This window comes from Zootoca vivipara, chromosome 1, assembly GCF_965207765.1.
Source record: "Zootoca vivipara chromosome 1, rZooViv2.hap1.1, whole genome shotgun sequence".
NCBI classification, from domain to species: Eukaryota; Metazoa; Chordata; class Lepidosauria; order Squamata; family Lacertidae; genus Zootoca; species Zootoca vivipara.
Window position 1 is genome coordinate 243408 of NC_142582.1, and position 21006 is coordinate 264413.

General features: G+C 47.8%; 1 protein-coding gene across 50 annotated transcripts in view; it reads right to left on the minus strand.

Moving 5' to 3' along the window:
- The window catches only part of LRRFIP1 (LRR binding FLII interacting protein 1), a 133207-nt gene that overhangs the window by 26049 nt on the left and 86152 nt on the right, over positions 1 to 21006 (minus strand). For 26 of the 50 annotated variants that reach the window (XM_060282805.2, XM_088675355.1, XM_088675339.1 and 23 more), the window contains 2 exons: positions 13249 to 13281; positions 11199 to 11324 (listed from right to left, as the gene is read on the minus strand). In XM_060282805.2, the coding sequence (XP_060138788.1) occupies positions 11199 to 11324; positions 13249 to 13281 (159 nt within the window). Of the gene's footprint in view, positions 1 to 10906; positions 10979 to 11198; positions 11325 to 13248; positions 13282 to 21006 lie in introns of all 50 variants that reach the window. The other 24 variants (XM_088675378.1, XM_088675327.1, XM_060282802.2 and 21 more) reach the window with 1 other exon arrangement.

Here is a 21006-nt window from a genome sequence, read left to right on the forward strand (position 1 = left end):
TCCCCCCAGTCCTGCGAGCCCCCCCCTTCCGCCTGGGAGGACGGGAATCCCAAAAAGTCCGTGGCGTCAGAGCTGGTGGGGGTAAAAATGTTTTGCCAATCTGCTCCTTCCTCTGACTGGGTGGATCTTGGCGACACCCATACCTCATCCTCTGGTTCCTCAAACTCCGCTTCCCAGCGCCATGGTGAGCTGTTCTCCCGTGCCTCCTCCTCCTCCCCCTCCCTTTCCATGTGCCAGGGCTTGGGTCTGTGGGGAAAGAGGGCGTGAAATTCTTCCACCAAGAATTCCTCCTGTATCTGAGTGGCGGGAACCCATTCATTCTGGGACGGTGGAGCATCCTCCCATGCCATGAGGTACTCCAGGCCCCCCACCCCCCACCTTGAATCCAGGATGGCCGTGGCCTCATTGAGTTGCTCCCTGCTTTCCCTCTCCCCCCCTCCCTCGGGGGTTTGTTCGCTGTCTCTGAGCCTGCTGCTTTCCCTGTACGGCGACAGCAGCGATCTATGAAACACTGGATGCACCCTCATGTCCTCTGGCAGTGCCAGCCTGTATGCCACCGGGTTGACCTGTTGCGTGACCGTGAAGGGGCCCAGCCATTTGGGTGCCAGCTTTTTGCACCTCCCTCTGGTGGGAAGGCCCTCCGAGGACAACCACACCTTGTCCCCCACCCTGATGACCTCCCCTTGTCGCCTGTGGCGATCTGCCCCCTTTTTGTACGCTTCCTTGGCCCTCTCCAAGTGTTCTCTGAGCTGCTGGTGCACCGTCTCCAGTTCCTCTGCCCAATCCTCAGCCTGTGGGCCCTCCTCCTCCTCCTCCCTCTCCCTCTCTGGGAAAGATCTGAGGTCGCGCCCGTAATTGGCCTTAAAGGGCGACACCCCTGTGGAGACGTGCACTGCATTGTTGTAGGCAAATTCTGCTAGTGGCAAGCGATCCACCCAGTCCGTTTGCCGCTGGCTGACGTAGCATCTCAGGTACTGCTGCAGAATGGCGTTGACCCTCTCCGCTTGTCCGTTGGTCTGCGGGTGTCTAGCCGTCGACAAGCTGACCTCCACCTGCAGGAGGTTCATGAGCCGCCGCCAGAACCTGGAAACAAATTGGCGGCCACGATCCGAAATAACCCTTAAAGGTAATCCATGCAGTCTGAAAATGTGATCAACAAACAGTTTGGCTGTCTCTTCTGCCGAGACTGCCCTGGCACACGGTATAAAGTGACACATTTTGGACATGAGGTCCACCACCACCAACACTGCAGTCTTACCCCTGGACGAAGGCAGATCTGTGATGAAGTCCATGGACACCACTTCCCACGGCCTGTGTGGTGTGGCTAAGGGCTCCAGCAACCCTGGTGGCGCTGCTCTGACCACCTTCGCCCGCTGGCAGGTGGTACAGCCCCTTACATAGTCTCGAACATCTTCCCTCACCCCTGGCCACCAGAAGTGTCTCATGACTAGGTGAGTGGTCTTGTCCCTTCCAAAATGCCCCGCTGTAGGGTTGTCGTGCATCTGCTTGAGGACCGTACGTCGAAGCTGGGTGGTGGGTAGGTACAGCGCACCCTTGTAGAAAAGCAGCCCTCTGCGTTCTGCAAAGTCTTTTGCCTGCTCCCTCCCCCCTCTCAGTTCTCTGAAGATGCGGTTGGCAAATTCATCCGCTGCCGTCAGTGCTGTGAGTTCTGCCTCGCTCACCACTGCTGCTCCGCAGGACCATGCCGACGGGGGGAAAATGTGCCTTGGGGCTGGTGGCGCCTCCTCCTCCATGTACTCTGGCTTGCGGGAGAGGGCATCCGCCCTGACATTCTGCTCTCCTGGGATGTAGTGTATGGAGAAGTTGAAGTTCGAGAAGAACTCCGCCCACCGTATCTGCCGCTGGTTGAGCACCCTGGCAGTTCTCCAGAACTCCAGGTTCTTGTGGTCTGTGCACACCTGGATGGGGTGCTTGGCGCCCACCAGGAAGTGTCTCCAGTGCTGGAACGCCGCGTGGATCGCAAGAAGTTCCCGATCAAAAACTGTGTAGTTTCGCTCGGGCTGGGTCAACTTCCTGGAGAAGAAGGCACAGGGTCTCCACTCTCTGTTGGCGTCCAGTTGCAACAAAATGGCGCCCACAGCCTTATCAGAAGCATCTGTTTCAATGCGTAGGGGCGCGTCCTGAACCACGTGGAACAGGTTCTGGTCTGAGGCGAACACCCTCTTGAGGCTTTCGAACGCTGCTTGCGCCTCTGGTGTCCACCTGAACTTCTGCTTGCCTCTCAGGCAGTCAGTGATGGGAGCCGTAACTCGAGAGAAGTTCTTGATGAACTTCCTGTAGAAGTTGGCAAAGCCTAGTAGGCGTTGGGCATCTTTGCGCGTCCTGGGGCTGTGCCAGTCCAGGATGGTCTGCACCTTGTCCTTGTCCATTGCCAGCCCCTTGTCTGACAGCTTGTAGCCCAGGAAGTCCACCTCCTTGGTGTGAAACTTGCACTTCTCCAGCTTCACATACAGGTGGTTCTCCTTCAGGCGCTGTAACACCTCCCTGACGTCCTTCACGTGCTGCACTGGGTCGTTGGAGTAAATAAGGATGTCATCCAGAAAGACCAAGCATTTCCTGAAGAGTAGGGACCCCAGGACGTGGTGCATGAAGGCCTGGAAGCATGCTGAGCCCCCTTGCAACCCGAAGGGCATCACCAGATATTCAAAAGAGCCCAGAGGCGTGAACATCGTGGTTTTCCACTCATCGCCTTCCCGGATCCTGATCAAGTTGTACGCCCCCCTCAGGTCTAGCTTGGTGAAAATCTTGCCTCTGCGTGCCGCTGTCAGGAGATCATCCACTCTGGGCATGGGGAAAGCCACTGGCTCTGTCACCGAATTCAGCCGTCTAAAATCCACCACAAGACGGCGCTGTTGCGTGTCTTTCTTGTCCACCCAGAAGACCGGGCTGCCCCCTGCTGCCTTGCTTTCTCTGATGAACCCCCGCTTGAGGTTCTTGTCGATAAAAGCGCGCAGATCCTCCAGTTCCTGGTCTGACATGGCGTACAGCTTGGCTGGGGGTATAGTTGCCCCAGGCACCAGGTTGATCTGGCAGTCAAAAGGCCTGTGTGGGGGCAGGTGGTCGGACTCCGCTTCACTGAAGACCTCCTGCAGGTCCCAGTATGGTTTGGGTATCGCCTCACCCCCTTTGACGTGCATGGTGGCCACCGTGGCTATCGGAGGCCCCTCCCCTGGTTGGTGCTGCATGCAATGTTCCAGGCAAAAGTCCGATCCAAAAGTGATGCATCTCTGATGCCAACTTATGGAGGGGTCGTGGCGCGCCAGCCAGCTCATGCCCAAAACGATTGGGGGGTCTGAGATGGTGGTGACGTTGAATGCCAGTGTCTCTGAGTGCCTTCCAACCGTCATTCTCATGGGGGGGGGTTGATGAGTGATGGCCCCTCCCAGCAGCTCTCTGCCGTCAATGGTTGCCACGTGCAGAGGAAAATCCAGCTGCAGAAGCTGGATCTGGTGCTCTTCTGCAAAGTTTCTCGAGAAGAAGTTGGCTGAGGCACCACTGTCAATTAGGGCGAGGACCGTCAATGGATAGCCATTTGGGAGCGTGAGCGTCACTTCTAGAACCACTCCTGCTCTGGGAGGGGTGGGCTGGCTCTGCTCCTCTCTGTGCGGGTGGGTGGGCTGGGGCTGTTGTCTGCTGACTGTGCCTGGCTGCCGCCCCTTGTCTCCTGCAGCCAGGCTTTCCCGTTTCCCTGCTGTGGTGCTGCGTCAGTGGGGGAGGGCACAACCGTTCCCGCCTTTCCTTGCCACTCCCTGCGATGTGGGCAGTCTCTGACGAGATGCTGGGGGGAGTTGCAGAGAAAGCAATTCCCACCCCTTCCCTCCTTGCGTCTTGGCGCCGCTGGGGTTTGAAAAGCCCCCGCGCGCGCGCTATCAATCTGCATGGGTTCCTGGTCCTGACTGGCCCCAGGCGTGGCTTGAAAGGGTTGTTGAGGGAGTGGCTTCTCCTGCGACCGTGGGAACCAAGCCCGCTTTGCGCGCGTTGCTTGCTTGTCGCTCCATCTGGATTCCTGCCTCACCCCCACCGCCAGAGCCGCTTTGCTCAGTTGATCCATATTACTGGGCTTTGGACCTCTCGAGAGCTCATCCTTCACCTCCTCATGCAACCCCAAGTAAAACGCCGCTTGCATTGGGGCAGACTCCAGATCCCACCCCAATCTGTGCACCAGCATGGTGAATTTCGCCCAATACGCGCGAACTGTCATATTTCCTTGGCGTAAATTATGAAGTTCCTCCTTAGTCTGGTCCATATGACTATCGGACGAATACATCGTTTTCAAACCTTCTAGAAATAGTTTGACATTCTTCATGCAAGGATTCCTTGTTGCAATTAACGGTCTTAGCCACTCCCTGGCCGCCCCTGTAAGGTGCTCCACAATAAACGCTACTCTGTGCTCATCATCAGGGAACTCATCGTGGTGCAGCTCAAGAGCATACACAATCTCAGTCTCAAAGCCCTGAAACTCCTTCGGGTCTCCATTGAACTTGCTTACTAGGGTCCCGGCTCTCCTTCCTGGCAGCACTTGGACTTGGGGTGCCCCTCCCGCCTTGTTTTTCTCTGCATCCAGCTTGTTTTGGAGGTCTACCGCCACCGCCCTTAAATGCTGCTCTTTTTCCTGGAGCTCTCTCACCTGTTCCGCAAGTTGTAGCCGGTCGTCCTGGACCTTCTTAGTCTCCTCTTTAGCTGCCTTCAATTCCCCCTGCGCCTGCAGCGACAGCTGTTGCAGTTCTAGCTGGGCTTGCTCAGCGATCTGCCGCCACTTCTCCGCCTCTGACACGCTCATCCCGGCAACTCCAAAGTAGCCCAAAAATGATTAGGAGGTTGCTGTCACAGTGGCCGGAGTGGACTACTTCAGAGTAACGACGCTACGCAGCTCTGCATTTTATTCTTTTATTGGTGCTGCGTATTTACAGTGCTCAAGTCATTGCTATTTACACGGAGCGATGTTGTCAGTCGGTTTCAGAACCTCCTAATGGCTTTTGGCGCGTCTTTCTCCAACACAAAAGCTTTGGCAGACCCATCCTCTTGCCCCTCCTCTTCCTGCGTAATTCTGGAGTTGGGGGGATGGGTCTTCCCCCCTTACTTGCCCCTTCCTGTCCCACCTGGGACCCTGGCTCCTCTACCTTGCCTGAGCCTCGGACACGACTTCCTGCTTCCCCACTGGAATCGGAACTCTCCCTGCTTTCCCCTTTGCTCGGGGACGGGCTTGAACTCAGGAGGGGAGGGACTTCGCGATATCCCCTGTCCCTCACATCCCTCGACTAGGAGTCCAGAGAATTTATGGACTACTGGACTCAGCAGATTTCTCCTAACAGCACTGTAGAGAGGGCAAACAAAAACTAGGTGCTGGAGGGATTTTTTCGACTGACTATCACAGGAACGTAAGTCTGAGACTCGGCCCTTAGAGAATCTATGGGACAGAACACTGGAGGGGAAGGCGTTAAACCTTGCTTTGATGAACGCAACGCGATGGTTATTATTATTATTTTATTATTTATTATTTATACCCCACTCATCTGGCTGGGTTTGCCCCACCACTCTGGGCGGCTTCCAACAAATAGCAAAATACATTAAAATATCACAGATTAAAAATTTCCCTAAACTTTAGGTGTTTTCTAAATCTCAGGTAGTACCGTATGTCAGTTAGCAGTGGTGAGGGTTGATAGGTAGGATGGAAGGTGTTGTGCAGGCGTAATGCCCATGTGCCGAGGAGAGCATACTCCCCCGCCCAACATATAATTACGTTACAACTCAATATCGTCCAGTCTCTGATTGATAAGTTTTTTAGCAGAGGCGAGCTCTAAGTTCAAGACTTCAAAGGGGGAAATTCCAAGTTGCAGGAATCTGGCATGGATCTTGCTGGCCCAGGGGCTAGCAAATTCGTCTCGCCATAGACATTGGACTAGATAGTACAGTGGTACCTCTACTTACGAATAACTCTACTTATGAATGTTTCTACTTACGAATGGAGCTCCGTCCGCCATCTTGGATGCGGTTTAGATAGGATTTTTTCTACTTACGAATTTTTAGATAGGATTTTTTCTACTTACGAATTTTTTCTCCCAATTCATTCCTATGGGATTCGACTTACAATTTTTTCTACTTACAAATGTGCGTTTGGAACGCATTAAATTCGTAAGTAGAGGTACCACTGTAATTGGGAAGTCTGTGCCAGAGTGTTAACCAAAAATTCAGAGCTCGCTTCTATAGCAGTGTTTCTATTGAAGGAATTTTCAGTACCAGACATATGGCTGCGTTACTCACACAAAGGGGGAGTTTCAAGAGACAACGTAAAAAGTAATTCTGGAGGGTCTCAAGAGGGGCAGAGTTTGCCAGAGCAGCCCAGAGTGGTGCCACATATGATAGTATAGCTGCCACTTTTGCCTTAAATACCTTCAACCCTGAGGGCACATGAAGAGCCCCATCAGAGAAATAGAACTGGATTAAGGCATGGGAGACCGTTTTAGCCTTGTTCAGAAGGTAATGAATATATGCAGTCCAACGCAAATTGTGTTGGAAAATGATACCTAAGTATTGGAATTTGAGAACTTGTTCCACTGTCTCACCATCAAGCCTCCATTTATACAATTTTCGGCTTCTAGAAAAAAATCATTATTTTAGATTTAGAATGGTTTATGGGTAACTGGTTGGAGTGACAACAAGAAGCAAAAATCTTCAATGCTCTGTTTAGGCCAACTCGCGAGTAGGAGAGAATCACTGCGTCGTTAGCGTACAAAAGCAATGGGCAGCGGTAGTCTGTGAGACGGGGGGCATGAGTGTTAACAAAGGACTCAATTAAAGGTTTTCTCATATCGCTTATGAATAAATTAAACAGATAGGGGGCTAATATACAGCCTTGGCGGACACCCTTGTTGATAGGCACCGAGTACGTGAGTTCATCTGCTGGGGTTAATCTTACTCTGGCAACTGAGTTGGGTCATAAGCCATAAGAGTCTTCTATTGATGCCCCATGCCCCAAGTTTCTTACCTGTTAATTGTTGCATTTTATGTGATATTTCATGCAACTTAAAAACTACTTCTGGAAATCTAATGGCATCTATTGTAAATTCCCTCAGATGGTGGTGGACTCTCATTCCTTGGAGGTTTTTAAGGAGAGGTTGGATGGCCAACTGTGATGTATGATCTAGTTGAAATTCCTACATTGCAGAGGGTTGGACTAGATGACCCTCAAGATCCCTTCCAACTCTTCAACTGGTTCTAATTTTAGCACACATTTCCCTTGGTGTCACAGTCTCATGCCTAAGCCTACTATACAAAGATACTAGGAGGTTTTAAAAGCATTCTAAGGAAATAGGGTTTGTTGTTGTTGTTGTTTAGTCGTGTCCGACTCTTTGTGACCCCATGGACCATAGCACGCCAGGCACTCCTGTCTTCCACTGCCTCCGGCAGTTTGGTCAAACACATGTTTGTAGCTTCAAGAACATTGTCCAACCATCTTGTCCTCTGTCGTCCCCCTTCTCCTTGTGCCCTCAATCTTTCCCAACATCAGGGTCTTTTCCAGGGAGTCTTCTCTTCTCATGAGGTGGCCAAAGTATTGGAGCCTCAGCTTCAGGATCTGTCCTTCCAGTGAGCACTCAGGGCTGATTTCCTTCAGAATCGATAGGTTTGATCTTCTAGCAGTCCAAGGGAATAGGGTAGCAGTGGGGAAAGGTCACACTGAAGAACTCTTGAGTTATTGTTTCAGGAATTTCCACACATCCCAAATAGGGCTGTGCAATTGCCACATTATTGAATACCGGAATTGAAATATCGCTGTGAGTGAAAAGGCAATACCGGTATCCCAGTGGAGACACGACAGCTTCCCCGAGGGTAGCTCAGCTGAACAGATACTTTACAGATACTTGGCAGATAATTTGCAGGCACCTTTGTTTGCTCTCTCCCTCCTCCCTCCTTTGTCCACCTGGGCTTCCCAGGTATCTTTCCACTTGGAGCTCAGCTAATTATGCAGAGCCTGCGAACAATCCAGGAAGAACTGGAAAGCACTTCTTTCTTCTCTCTCACACTCACTCCCACCAGTGGGGGGAAAAGAGGGGAAAGAGTTCTTATTTTTTTATTTTCTGGTGATGTTTACATTGTTAGTTCCCCCTAAATAGCTTTCTTCCATATCAAAAAAGGAAGGGTTTATTTTTTTTTTAAAGAAGACTATCTTTTTGCTTGCTTGCTTGCCCTCCCTCCCTCCCTTTGATAAAAAGGGAGAGATTGGTGGGATGAGGGCTTTTGGGGGGAGGGGGTCCTTCAGGGGGGCAGAATGGAGGGGAGAGGATTTAGCTGGTTGCAGTTTCTGGCTTGCATCACAAGGCAATGGCAGTGGCCCCTCACTGCCCTCCGTGGGCAGCGAGGAAGTTCAGGCAGGGGAAAGCCAGGATCTATGAGGCAAAAATCCTGGCAATGCTCCCCAGTGGAGTCTAGGGAGCTCACTGCATCCCACTGTGCCGCTCAAGCCCATGCCTGCCAACTGGAAAGGCAGAGGTGGCAGGCAACCTGGGAGTGTGTCCCTGCCATCTCCAGCATGATTTGTGGCTGGCTCCTCCTTAATCTGGAATATTGGTGTTAATCAAGAGGCACTCCTGGACTGACGTGCTGGATGCCAGTGGGCTGCAATCAATCAGCTGCCAAAAGGACGGGGATTGGTTCTTTGAAGGTATTTAATTTTTATTATTTCATTATTTTTTTGAAGCTTGAGAATCCTTACAACAGCTGGGAAAGTCCATTTCCCCCTGTACTCTCTTAAAAGCAGCAAACAAATCTTCCCATTTTTTTGCAATTAATTACTCACCTTTCCTCCAAATGCACCAACCTCCCCTAACAATACTACTGGGAACTCCCAAAGCCATTTTTTTCTCTCCCCAGGGTTGCTAGAACAGAATAGGAAGGTGTGTGTAGTATTTAAATCCCCCCCACACCTCTCTCAATGAGTCCTGGGCCTCTCTAGGCAATCGGGCAGTCTCTGGTTTTGACCCTTGGAGCGCCTCGCCAGAGAGAGAGGGGGGGGAGGACAACTTATTCATGGGCGTACCCAGCGCGGGGCAGGAGGGGGCAGCTGCCCCCCTCAGAAGCAGGGCCGGCGCATGAGAGCGGCGCTGCCGGCGGGGCTGGTGGGCAGAGGCGGAGCACAGCCCGGCGGAGCGCAAGTTCGGTGTTCCCGCCCACCGCGCTGCACCCTCCCTTTTAAGGTGTCCCGCATGCCCAGAAGCACTCTCCTTTTTTATTTTCCCCTCCTCTGAATGCAGGATCCCACTGCCGCCAATCCTGCTGCTGAACTGCTGAAAAAAGGAGAGTGCTTCTGGGCATGCGGGGCACCTTAAAAGACCACCACACTAGTGCTGCTTGGCTGAGCGGGCGCTAAGAAGCTTGCCCTCTTGTGCGCTGTTCCCTGGGAGCAAGTCCCATTGAACTCAGCAGCTCCTGCTGCTGCCGCCGGAGGCCCCCTCGCCGGCGGCCCCTTCTCCCTTGCCCCGCCATGCGCGCTTCCTCCCTCCCCTCCCATGCCTTGGCCCTGCCCCTTGCCCCCCCCAGTTTTGATCCTGGGAACGCCCCTGAACTTATTTCTAGGTTTGCAGCAAGTAAAACCAAACAAAACATGCAACCCTCTGCTTGATCCTTCCAGCACAAAAGCAGGCACTGAGGCCGCAATCCAAGTTGCAAGGGGCAGCAGGATGAGGATGCGGCAGCCGTGCAATCCCAGGCTGCACTCGAGTGGCACATGATTATGCCCTTCTCGAGCCACCCTCCCCGATCCGAGCCTTGCAAGACCAATTGGGGAGGATGTTGTGGGGATGCAGCAACCATGCGCCCTTCGATCGGGGTGCATGGGTGTCACGCCGTCGTCCCCACTGTCCTCCCCAAGGGGCCTTGTAAGGGATGGGGTGCTAGGATCCTGGCACGAGGAGAGTGCAACAGCAGGGCTGCTCAGGGCTGGTGTCGTGGCAGGAGGGCCTGGGCGCACGCACGCACATTCCAGACAACTTGCAGACACTCTCTGCTGCTGGAGAGTGCCTCCAGTTCGCTAGTAAAGCTGAATTACTGTGTCATGAAATGAGGCATGTCTAAAAAACAGATCACCAACATGAAAAGTTTGGAAAGCACTGCCTTAGCGACTACCCTGTATCATTATTCAGATTTCTGGGTCTTGTTGCAAATTTGTATGGTGTCCTTTACTTTAATGACTGTGAGGGGGGCGGGGGAGTGGAAAGTTGAACAGCCTTCCATAAAGAATACCTGTGCCACAGAAAGAATATGCTGAACCTTAAAAGAACCCAGCCTTACTAAGAATGTAAAAGAATGTAAGTTTACTACCCCACTATCTTCTCCCCCAACCTTAAACTGTATACAACATTAATGGCTCACATCGAATGGAACTGTTCTGTAGAAAAGACGCTACAACCTGAAAACCGAGACAATGCTTGTACTTTTTTAACCCAAGAAAATATTTAATAAAAACTATTTTTTAAAAAATCCCTCCCTTGATTCTGTGGCACAGAATTTCAAAATCAGCTTGGGTCTGATTTCAAAATGATTCTCTAGTTCATATTGACCCCCATTTCACCGAAACTGACCAACTTCAAACTGTACAACTCTTCAGAAATGCATGCTTTTATGTGAAAAAGTATACTCTTGAAGTATACATATATAAAGCATGCAAAAGCTGTTTTAAGTGAGTGTGCTGTTTGCTCAGTCTGTTAATGTGCTTCAAGTGTACCTAAGCTGTTATGAGCTGAATAATTAGAACTAGAACTTTGTAAGTTCAGGATGCAATTTCACAACTCTGAAAGAAAACATGCTTGTTAAATTACACTCCATTCTTGTTCCCTCTCTGGATATTTATCCAAGGTTAATCTCACAAGCTCACTCCAACATAAACTTGTACCTTCATTTCCTTCAGTCCCTGCATGTATTTTCCTTCTACATCCTGAATCTGGTCCTTTAACTCATTGATATCCTGAAGAAAATGGCAAAGCATGGTGTCAAAAAAACCCACTGAGTAATCACTGAAAACCACTGGGTAACCAAATGACATTACAAAAATAGAATTTCCTAGTCATTCTTTTTACAAGTCATTCGTTGTGATGAAAGAGATATCCCTATACCAATTACTTTTGCATGGTACAGACACGAGGGACAGAAGCAAGTCCGTTTACCAGCTTTCATCTCCAGCTTACCTTAATTTCTCTAATAGATGCTTCAGTATCAACCGAGATGGAGGTATCTCCACTGCCTCGCCGGGAAGAAGTTCCACCTAGAGAGGCCAGTGTAGCTGCTGACAGGCTTGACACAGTACGAACCCCCTGTAATACAATCAAGGAGCGGTTTACAATAAAAGCAGTGTAAGCCTTTGTCATAGAATCTAAGATTTGGAAAGGTGATTCAGTCCAACCCCCTGATCTCCACTATCACCCCTGAAAGGTAACTATTCAAGCTCTGCTCACAAAGGAGAACCCACCACTTCTAAAGCAGTCTGTTCCACTGGCAAACATCTCATACTGTCAAGACGTTCCTCCTAATATTCAAATCCCTTTCTTACAAGTTGAGCTAGTTGCGCTCCTGGTTCAAAAAGGTAGACAGACTCAACAGCACATTAAAAATAATCCAAACTGCTTTAGCTTCCAACTTTAATTTCAGAACACACTGGCTATGATTTGTATTTAGAGTCTTTTTCATTACCCACTGTCCCATCACAAAAGTGAAGAGTATGAAAGGGCGGAGATGGGAAATTTATAAATTTAAATGTATAATAATATAATATTAAAAATATTTTTAAAAAACTTTTAATAATAAAATATTAATTTTAAATATTATTTTAAAATTATTATTATTATTAAAAATATAAATTTTAAAAAAACTGTTTCTTAATTTCAGGATATTCTTTAATGTTTCCCACCTTTCATTACAGAAAAAAGTCAACTAAATTGTAATTTGTTATGAGCAGCAGAAGAAGCCCATCTAGTCAAGCATTCCTGTTCTCACAGTGGGCGACCAGAAGCCTCTAGGAGACCCCACAGCAGAACCTGAGCAAAACAACATTCTACCAATGCTGTTCCTGGTTTGCCATTCTTGGCCATGTATCACACCTGCCCCTCTAAGCAACAAGTATATGAAATGAGATTAACTCCGAAAGCACAAACTCCAAACTATACTATTCAAACTTCTTATAGCAAAAAGTGGGTATATATCCTGAAATATAATCACATTTGGATTTCTGAATATAGCAAGAATAACTACCGTATTTTTCGCTTCATAAGAAGCACTTTTTTCCTCCTAAAAAGTAAGAGGAGGTTCTGTGCGTCTTATGGAGCGAATGCATGGTCCCTGGAGCCAAATTGCCCAGGGGCGAAAGGCAGATCGTGCTTTTTTTAAAAAAAAGAAAAGAAAGAAAGAAAGAGCTAGGCTAACAAGAGGGAAAGAGAGTGTTGAAAGGAACCCGCTCAGCAGCTGATTGCAAGAGATCGGGAGGGAGATAAGAGAGCTAGCTCCCGCCCCGCCCCGCTGAGGCCCCTTGCCCAGGCCTCAAATGTTGTCTGCAGAGGGAGGCTACTTGTTTCCCCAGCGACATGTGACTGGCTGATTAGATTATCTGTCTGGAAACTATAGAAATGGGTCCCTTTTCCTTTCCTAGAGAAGCTGCAGAACTGTGAGTTGAACCCCATAAAAACAGGATTTTTTTCCTTTTGCGAGGTAAGCTCAACAACTTTGAGCTGATCCTGCAAAAAAGATGCACAACTCTGAGCTGACCCCCCCCCAAAAAAACCAGGGCTTTTCCCATTTGCAAAAAAGCTGCGCAACTTTGAGCTGATCCTCAAAAAAATGGAGCTTTCCCCCTTTGCAAAAGAAGCTTCCTCAAATATTTAATTGGGGGGGGGGCAAAGGCACCTAGACCTCCAGGAGTTGGCTGCTATGCCTAGGACAATTCAAGAAAGCAATTTTTTTTTCTTGTTTTCCTCCTCTAAAAACTAGGTTCGCCCTATGGTCAGGTGCATCCTATGGAGCGAAAAATATGGCAACTATGAATATATGACTGTACATACATGAAGTTAAAAAAGAGTCAATGGCAGAAAGTTTAAGAGCTGAAAATTGTCAAAACATTTTCAATAGAAACTCTAAAATCCAGTGAATCCTATTTCTGTTCTTCATGATTAGGAGACATTTCTCAAACTATGCCTGTCATTAAAAACTTTCCTCCCACACACAACCATGCTACCCATTTACTCTTACCTTCTCAAAGTCTTTTTCAGGCCTTTCTTCAACCTACAGGAGAGAGAAGAAAGAAACCATAATTGAACCACAAGGCCAGACCTTAAGGACCCATTTTCCCACCATGAGAGTGTCTTCAAACCTTTTCAGCATGACATCACTGGCTGTATACAATCTTGGAGTAAATGTGGTTTATTTACTCCTAAGCAGCTAAGCATGGAATTTTTGTTTGGTATGGTTTACTTCAGAGACTAAAAGGTACAGTGGTACCTCGACTTACGAAGGCGATCCGTTCCGCGGCACTCTTCGTAAGTCGAAACCTTCGGATGTCGAAGCGTCCGTTTTGCGCATGCGCGAAGCGTGATTTTGCACTTTGCGCATGCGCAGAACGCACACGCGGCAAAAATACTTCTGGGTTTGCCAACTTCGTAAGTCGAAACCTTCAGAAGTCGAGGCATTCGGATGTTGAGGTACCACTGTACAGTATGCCTTAAAATTTATCCTCTTTTAAAAGTTTGATTTGGTTTTAAATAGCCCCTGTTGCTTCTGTCAGGCACTTGAATAGTGTTCAAATGCTTTAAGTGACGAAAGTATTGAAAGCTTAACATGTGAACAGAAAAGACTTGTGTTTACACCACAATGTTCTCCTTTAGCTTTCATGAAAGTGCCAGTTTCCCTCCACACCCACCCACCCCAGACATCCGAATCAGAGATTGAGACGTGACTTTGAAGGGAAAGAAACTGATAGTTTGTGTCTCACTCTGGGGAGACACACGTGAAGTCAGTGGTGAAATACATGAAAGAGCCTGAAACCATCAGCCGGGAAATATCCTGCGTTGCCAGTGTGGCACTGCAATCCCACCATAACCCGCCAACATGTGTGTAGCAGGTTTGTGGACGTAACTGAAGGAATTCCTAAGCAATTGTTCCTTCTGCAAACTATGTGGAAGCGGCTGCCCCATGTCAGCCCAGGTGTGACTGAAGAAGCTGGAGCAGCTGCTGGTGGACAGACCGCAGTGCAGCAAGAATGTCCTAAGCATGGAGGCACTGCTGGACCTCCTGGTCAACCCCAACACAGAGGGAGAGGTTCACCTCTGAATTCCTCACGTGGGAAAGGACCACCCGACTACTGAGAGTGTTGTGGGCAGGCTCCTTATCAATTGCGCCTTGTAAGACTACCAGGAGTAAATATTCACTTTATCATGGTGGTAGGCCCAAGAGCTCCATCGCCTCCACCTGTCAGGAGCTGGAGTTGGGTCAGGCATAGGTCAGCAACAAAAAACATGGGTGTCAGTGAAGTTAGTTCTTTATTCAAAGAAACCAAAACAGTACAGGCCTAGTGATCCCAGCAGCTCTTCCCGATAGGTCTTGCTCCAACGAGGCAGCTGCAAAGACTGAAGGTCCCTACCTTCAGTCATAATACCTTCAGACATAATAGGCATCACTGAAACCTGGTGGGATGAGTCTCATGACTGGAATGTAGTAATAGAGGGATACAATCTATTTAAGAGAAATAGACCAAACAGGAAAGGAGGAGGAGTAGCTTTATATGTTAGGGATATGTATACCTGTGAAGAGATCCAGGATTTAAAACTTCAAAGCCAAATTGAGAGTATCTGGGTCAAAATTAAGGGAGAGAAAAACAACAGTGATCTCATTGTGGGAGTTTACTATAGATCCCCAAGCCAAACTGAGGACACAGATGATGCCTTCCTGGAACAGATGGCCAAGCATTCCAAAGGAAGTGAGATAGTAGTAATGGGGGATTTCAACTATCCTGATATTTGTTGGATGTCAAACTCAGCCAAGAGCATAAGGTCGAACAGATTCCTCACTGGCCTTGCAGACAACTTCATTGTCCAGAAAGTGGGAGAAGCAACAAGAGGATCAGCCATTTTAGATCTGGTCCTAACCAATAGTGATGACTTGGTTAGTGGGGTAGAAGTGGCAGGATCATTAGGTGGGAGTGACCATGCTCTTCTGGAGTTTATTATCCAGCGGAAAGGAGCAACCAAGCATACTAAGGTCCAAATTCTAGACTTTAAGAAAGCCGACTTCAGAAAACTTAGGGAAACGCTGGGTGAAATCCCATGGACAGTAATACTAAAAGGGAAGGGAGTTCATGATGGTTGGGAGTTTGTTAAAAGGGAGATATTAAAAGCACAACTTCAGGCAATACCAATGAGACGGAAACATGGAAGGTGCCTAAAGAAGCCAGGCTGGCTATCTAAAGAACTTTTGACTGAGTTAAGATTTAAAAGGGATATGTACAAAAAATGGAAAAGGGGGGAAATCTCCAGAGAGGAATTCAAACATATAGCCAGCACGTGTAGAGACAAAGTCAGAAAAGCTAAAGCACAGAATGAACTCAGGCTCGCTAGAGAGGTTAAAAGCAACAAAAAGGGCTTTTATGGGTATGTCCGTAGCAAAAGGAAAAACAAGGAAACAGTGGGGTCACTCAGAGGAGAAGATGGTGAAATGCAAACAGGGGACAGAGAAAGGGCAGAACTCCTCAATGCCTTCTTTGCCTCAGTCTTCTCCAAGAAAGAAAACAACGCCCAACCTGAAGAATATGGAGCAGATGATTCAGCAGGGGAAACACAGCCCAGAATAAGTAAGGAGGTAGTACAAGAATACTTGGCTAGTTTAGATGTATTCAAGTCTCCAGGGCCAGATGAACTACATCCAAGAGTATTAAAAGAACTGGCAGAGGTGATTTCAGAACCACTGGCAATAATCTTTGAAAATTCCTGGAGAACAGGCGAAGTTCCAGCAGACTGGAGGAGGGCAAATGTTGTCCCTATTTTCAAAAAGGGGAAAAGAGAGGACCCAAACAATTACCGCCCAGTCAGCCTGACATCAATACCAGGAAAGATTCTAGAGCAGATCATTAAGCAAACAGTCTGTGTGCACCTAGAAAGAAACTCTGTGATCACTAAAAGTCAGCACGGGTTCCTGAAAAATAAGTCATGTCAGACTAATCTGATCTCATTTTTTGACAGAATTACAAGCCTGGTAGATGAAGGGAACGCTGTGGATGTAGCCTATCTTGATTTCAGCAAGGCCTTTGACAAGGTGCCCCATGATATTCTTGTAAAGAAGGTGGTAAAATGTGGGCTAGACAATGCTACCATTCAGTGGATTTGTAACTGGCTTACTGACCGAACCCAAAGGGTGCTCATCAATGGCTCCTCCTCATCCTGGAGAGTAGTGACTAGTGGGGTGCCACAGGGTTCTGTCTTGGGCCCAGTCTTGTTCAACATCTTTATCAATGACTTGGATGATGGGCTTGAGGGCATCCTGAGCAAGTTTGCAGATGACACCAAATTGGGAGGGGTGGCTAACACCCCAGAGGACAGGATCACACTTCAGAATGACCTTAACAGATTAGACAACTGGGCCAAAGCAAACAAGATGAATTTTAACAAGGAGAAATGTAAAGTACTACACTTGGGCAAAAAAAATGAAAGGCACAAATACAGGATGGGAGACACCTGGCTTGAGAGCAGTACATGTGAAAAGGATCTAGGAGTCTTGGTAGACCACAAACTTGACATGAGTCAGCAGTGTGATGCAGCAGCTAAAAAAGCCAATGCAATTCTGGGCTGCATCAATAGGAGTATAGCATCTAGATCAAGGGAAGTAATAGTACCACTGTATTCTGCTCTGGTCAGACCTCACCTGGAGTACTGTGTCCAGTTCTGGGCACCACAGTTCAAGAAGGATACTGATAAGCTGGAACGTGTCCAGAAGAGGGCAACCAAAATGGTCAAAGGCCTGGAAACGATGCCTTATGAGGAACGGCTTAGGGAGCTGGGTATGTTTAGCCTGGAGAAGAGAAGGTTAAGGGGTGATATGATAACCATGTTCAAATATATAAAAGGATGTCATATAGAGGAGGGAGAAAGGTTGTTTTCTGCTGCTCCAGAGAAGCGGACACGGAGCAATGGATTCAAACTTCAAGAAAGAAGATTCCACCTAAACATTAGGAAGAACTTCATGACAGTAAGAGCTGTTCGGCAGTGGAATTTGCTGCCAAGGAGTGTGGTGGAGTCTCCTTCTTTGGAGGTCTTTAAGCAGAGGCTTGACAGCCATCTGTCAGGAATGCTTTGATGGTGTTTCCTGCTTGGCAGGGGGTTGGACTGGATGGCCCTTGTGGTCTCTTCCAACTCTATGATTCTATGATTCTATGATTCTATGATTCTACCTCCCCCCCAAGGCCCCTCCCCTCCGAGGTCTTTCCCAAGCAGTTGCAAACTGTGTCTGTGTGCAACCAATCTCTGCTCTGCTCTGTTCATTTCTAGGCATATTCTACAAGGCCAGGGTGGAGAGAAGCTGGTCACAGTAGGAGGGGAAGACTCCCTGGATTCTTCAGCAGCCCACCTGAACTCTGCCTCTTGGCCAACCTCCTCTCCAGCCTCTGATTCTGCCTCTGATGCTGGACTGCTCTCTGCCACAGCCTCTTCCTGCTCATGAAACCCTGTGACCAGTTTTGCTTCTGACATATCCTCTTCTCCGTCTGCTCCTTCTTTTCCCTTTGACCACTCCTCATCGCCCACCACCACTCCCCTGGCTCTGAGCCGTCTTCCCCTGGGGGTTCCCTTGGGGGTTCCCCAGCTGGTGCCGCCCCCCACTCCTCTGTATCCAGCCAGTCATGACACCACCGTGGCGTGAGGACCCCAGCTGACTCAGCACCTGGTTGAGCTGGCTTAACAACAGGCATTATGAGTCTTTTATGTGTATTTTAATGAACTGAACAGATCAAAAGATTTTGAGTCATGGGTGTGTGTTGCGAACTTAACAGTACTTATCTTACTTTATTTAGTTGCTATTTTGTTAATTTTGTTTTATAGTCTAAATTTTGTATTGATTTGTTAATCATGTAATATGACTTTTACTGTAATTGTGATGTCCAGCTTATTTTTTTGTTGCTGTTTTGTTTGCTGTTTAGATGGGACTAACAAAATGTGTTATACCTGGGCATAGGAGTCAACTCCTAGGGGGTGAGGTGTCTTCACCACCTCCAATGAAATATTTGAGGGGCTGGATCAGGGGTGGGGGAACCCTCTCCGGCACCCGGGGCAGTGCAGCCCATATGGACTGCGCATGTGCAGTGACCATACGGGATGCCGCTCGTGTGTGGACACCTGTATGGACTGTGCGCGCCCTCGGCTGCTCTACAGCTGGGGGGAGGCAGGGGCTATCTTGTCACCCCTCCCAGAGTGGCACGCAGGGCGGTCCGCCCCCTCCGCCCCCCTTCCTACGCCCCTGGGCTGGATCCCCACCAAGTTGATGGGCATTGCCATTCAAATGGTATGTGTGCACTGCATCATATGATTGATTATGGGGGGCAGGGCTTACCTGGGCCCCCTCAATATTTTATTCAAATTGGCACCCCTGTACCTGATGAGTCATTGGAAACTGTACTGTACTTGACAGTATAGGTGCTAGTTGCTAATTGGGACCAGGTGAATGAAGACATAGCTCCAGTTCTCAAAGAGCAGCACTTGCTGAGTCTACATTTCTGGCCCCACTTCAAAGTGTTGGTGATAGCCTTTAAATTACTGGGCAGCTTGTGACTCAGACACTTGAATATCTGTGCATATTCAAAGGTGCTTGGACTAATTGAAATAACAGGATTTAAGTTAGTGATCATGACTAACAAATCCCACTGATATCCTTTAGTCTTTTTTTCAAAGCATGACTGCATCCAACCTACCGGAATTATCACCACCAGCATATATGAATTGACCTGAGAGTTTTACCATGCAAATTTAGGATGGTATTTGCTGCTAGTCCTATTCAAAGCATACCTGCTGAAGTTAATGGACATGACATGATCTCATTTTTTGACAGAATTACAAGCCTGGTAGATGAAGGGAACGCTGTGGATATAGCCTATCTTGATTTCAGCAAGACCTTTGACAAGGTGTGCATGATATTCTTGTAAAGAAGTTGGTAGAATGCGGGCTAGACAATGCTACCATTCAGTGGATTTGTAACTGGCTGACTGACCGAACCCAAAGGGTGCTCATCAATGGCTCCTCCTCATCCTAGATAGAAGTGACTAGTGGGGTGCCACAGGGTTCTGTCTTGGGCCCAGTCTTATTCAACATCTTTATCAATGACTTGGATGATGGGCTTGAAGGCATCCTGATCAAGTTTGCAGATGACACCAAATTAGGAGGGGTGGCTAATACCCCAGAGGACAGGATCACACTTTGAAATGACCTTAACATATTAGACAACTGAGCCAAAGCAAACAAGATGAATTTTAACAGGGAGAAATGTAAAGTACTACATTGGGGGGGGGGTTTGAAATATATAAAATATATAAAAATATATTTTATATATTTCACCCCCAAAAAAATATATAAAAGGATGTCATATAGAAGAGGGTGAAAGGTTGTTTTCTGCTGCTCCAGAGAAGTGGACACGGAGCAATGGATTCAAGCTACAAGAAAGAAGATTCCACCTAAAGATTAGGAAGAACTTCCTGACAGTAAGAGCTGTTCGGCAGTGGAATTTGCTGCCAAGGAGTGTGGTGGAGTCTCCTTCTTTGGAGGTCTTTAAGCGGAGGCTTGACAGCCATCTGTCAAGAATGCTTTGATGGTGTTTCCTGCTTGGCAGGGGGTTGGACTGGATGGCCCTTGTGGTCTCTTCCAACTCTAGGATTCTATGACTAGGATTAATTTCAGTGAGTCTACTCTGAGGAGAACTTAGCTGAATACAACTCTTAATAAATAAATAAATTGATGTGGAAATGAAATTTTCTTTCAGAAATGTTATTTTCTGGAACATATATAACTGAAATGGAGTAAATTGAGTGCTTGGGGGAAGGCTTCTGTCTTCTTCTTATTCTGTCATTGCTATGCTGTCAATGCTTTTCCCAGCCAAATAAATTTTGGTGTGATTTTTAGCATTGCAAGAAGACAAAAGGCAATCTCTGCTCCTCCTTGCCTTTGCCTCATGTGTTGTCCTCAGGCTTCCTATTCTTTCTTTCTTTCTTTCTTTCTTTCTTTCTTTCTTTCTTTCTTTCTTTCTTTCTTTCTTTCTTTCTTTCTTTCCAGAGACCCCCCAAACCCAAGTACTACTTTTGAGAACCTGTTTTACACAGCAGTTTCCAGCAGATGGAGCTCTTTGTAATTTAATTGTAATTTTGGTACATTTAAGTCAAATCAGGCTGCTATCCTATGCCGTTACTTTGAAAGAAGTCTCACTGAGCTCAATGGAAGTTACTCACGAGTAAAAGCCAGTATGATGACTAGAGTGCTGGACTAGGTCCAAGGACCAACACCGCCCTGCCCCCCTTAGGCATGGAGCTCCCCTGCTGAGCACAGGCCAGTCACTGTCTCTCACCCAGCCTACACAGGGTTGTTAGGATAAAATGGGGAGCACACCTTGAGCTCCTTGGAGGAAAGGGGATATAAATATAACAAATAAAATGAAATGTTCATTTTAAATTAGATTTCATTGTAGCAAAGAATATGATCCACTTTGCTACACTGCAGGGTGACATTTTATATTAAGCTTTAAGAATACAATTATATAGTAAGAATAGCAGGGATATCATAAACCTCAAAGAACAAACACGAACTACTTGCATAACTATGCAAGAGGAATCTGGGCCGCTTAAGCTTTTATAATGATAATGATGATGATGATGATCATTATTTAGAGTGCAATGCAATGAGGAAATAACAGCAGAGGGGCTCCAATGTCCTGCTGGGTGACCATGGGCCAAACACACACTCTCAGCCTAACCTACATCTTAAGGTT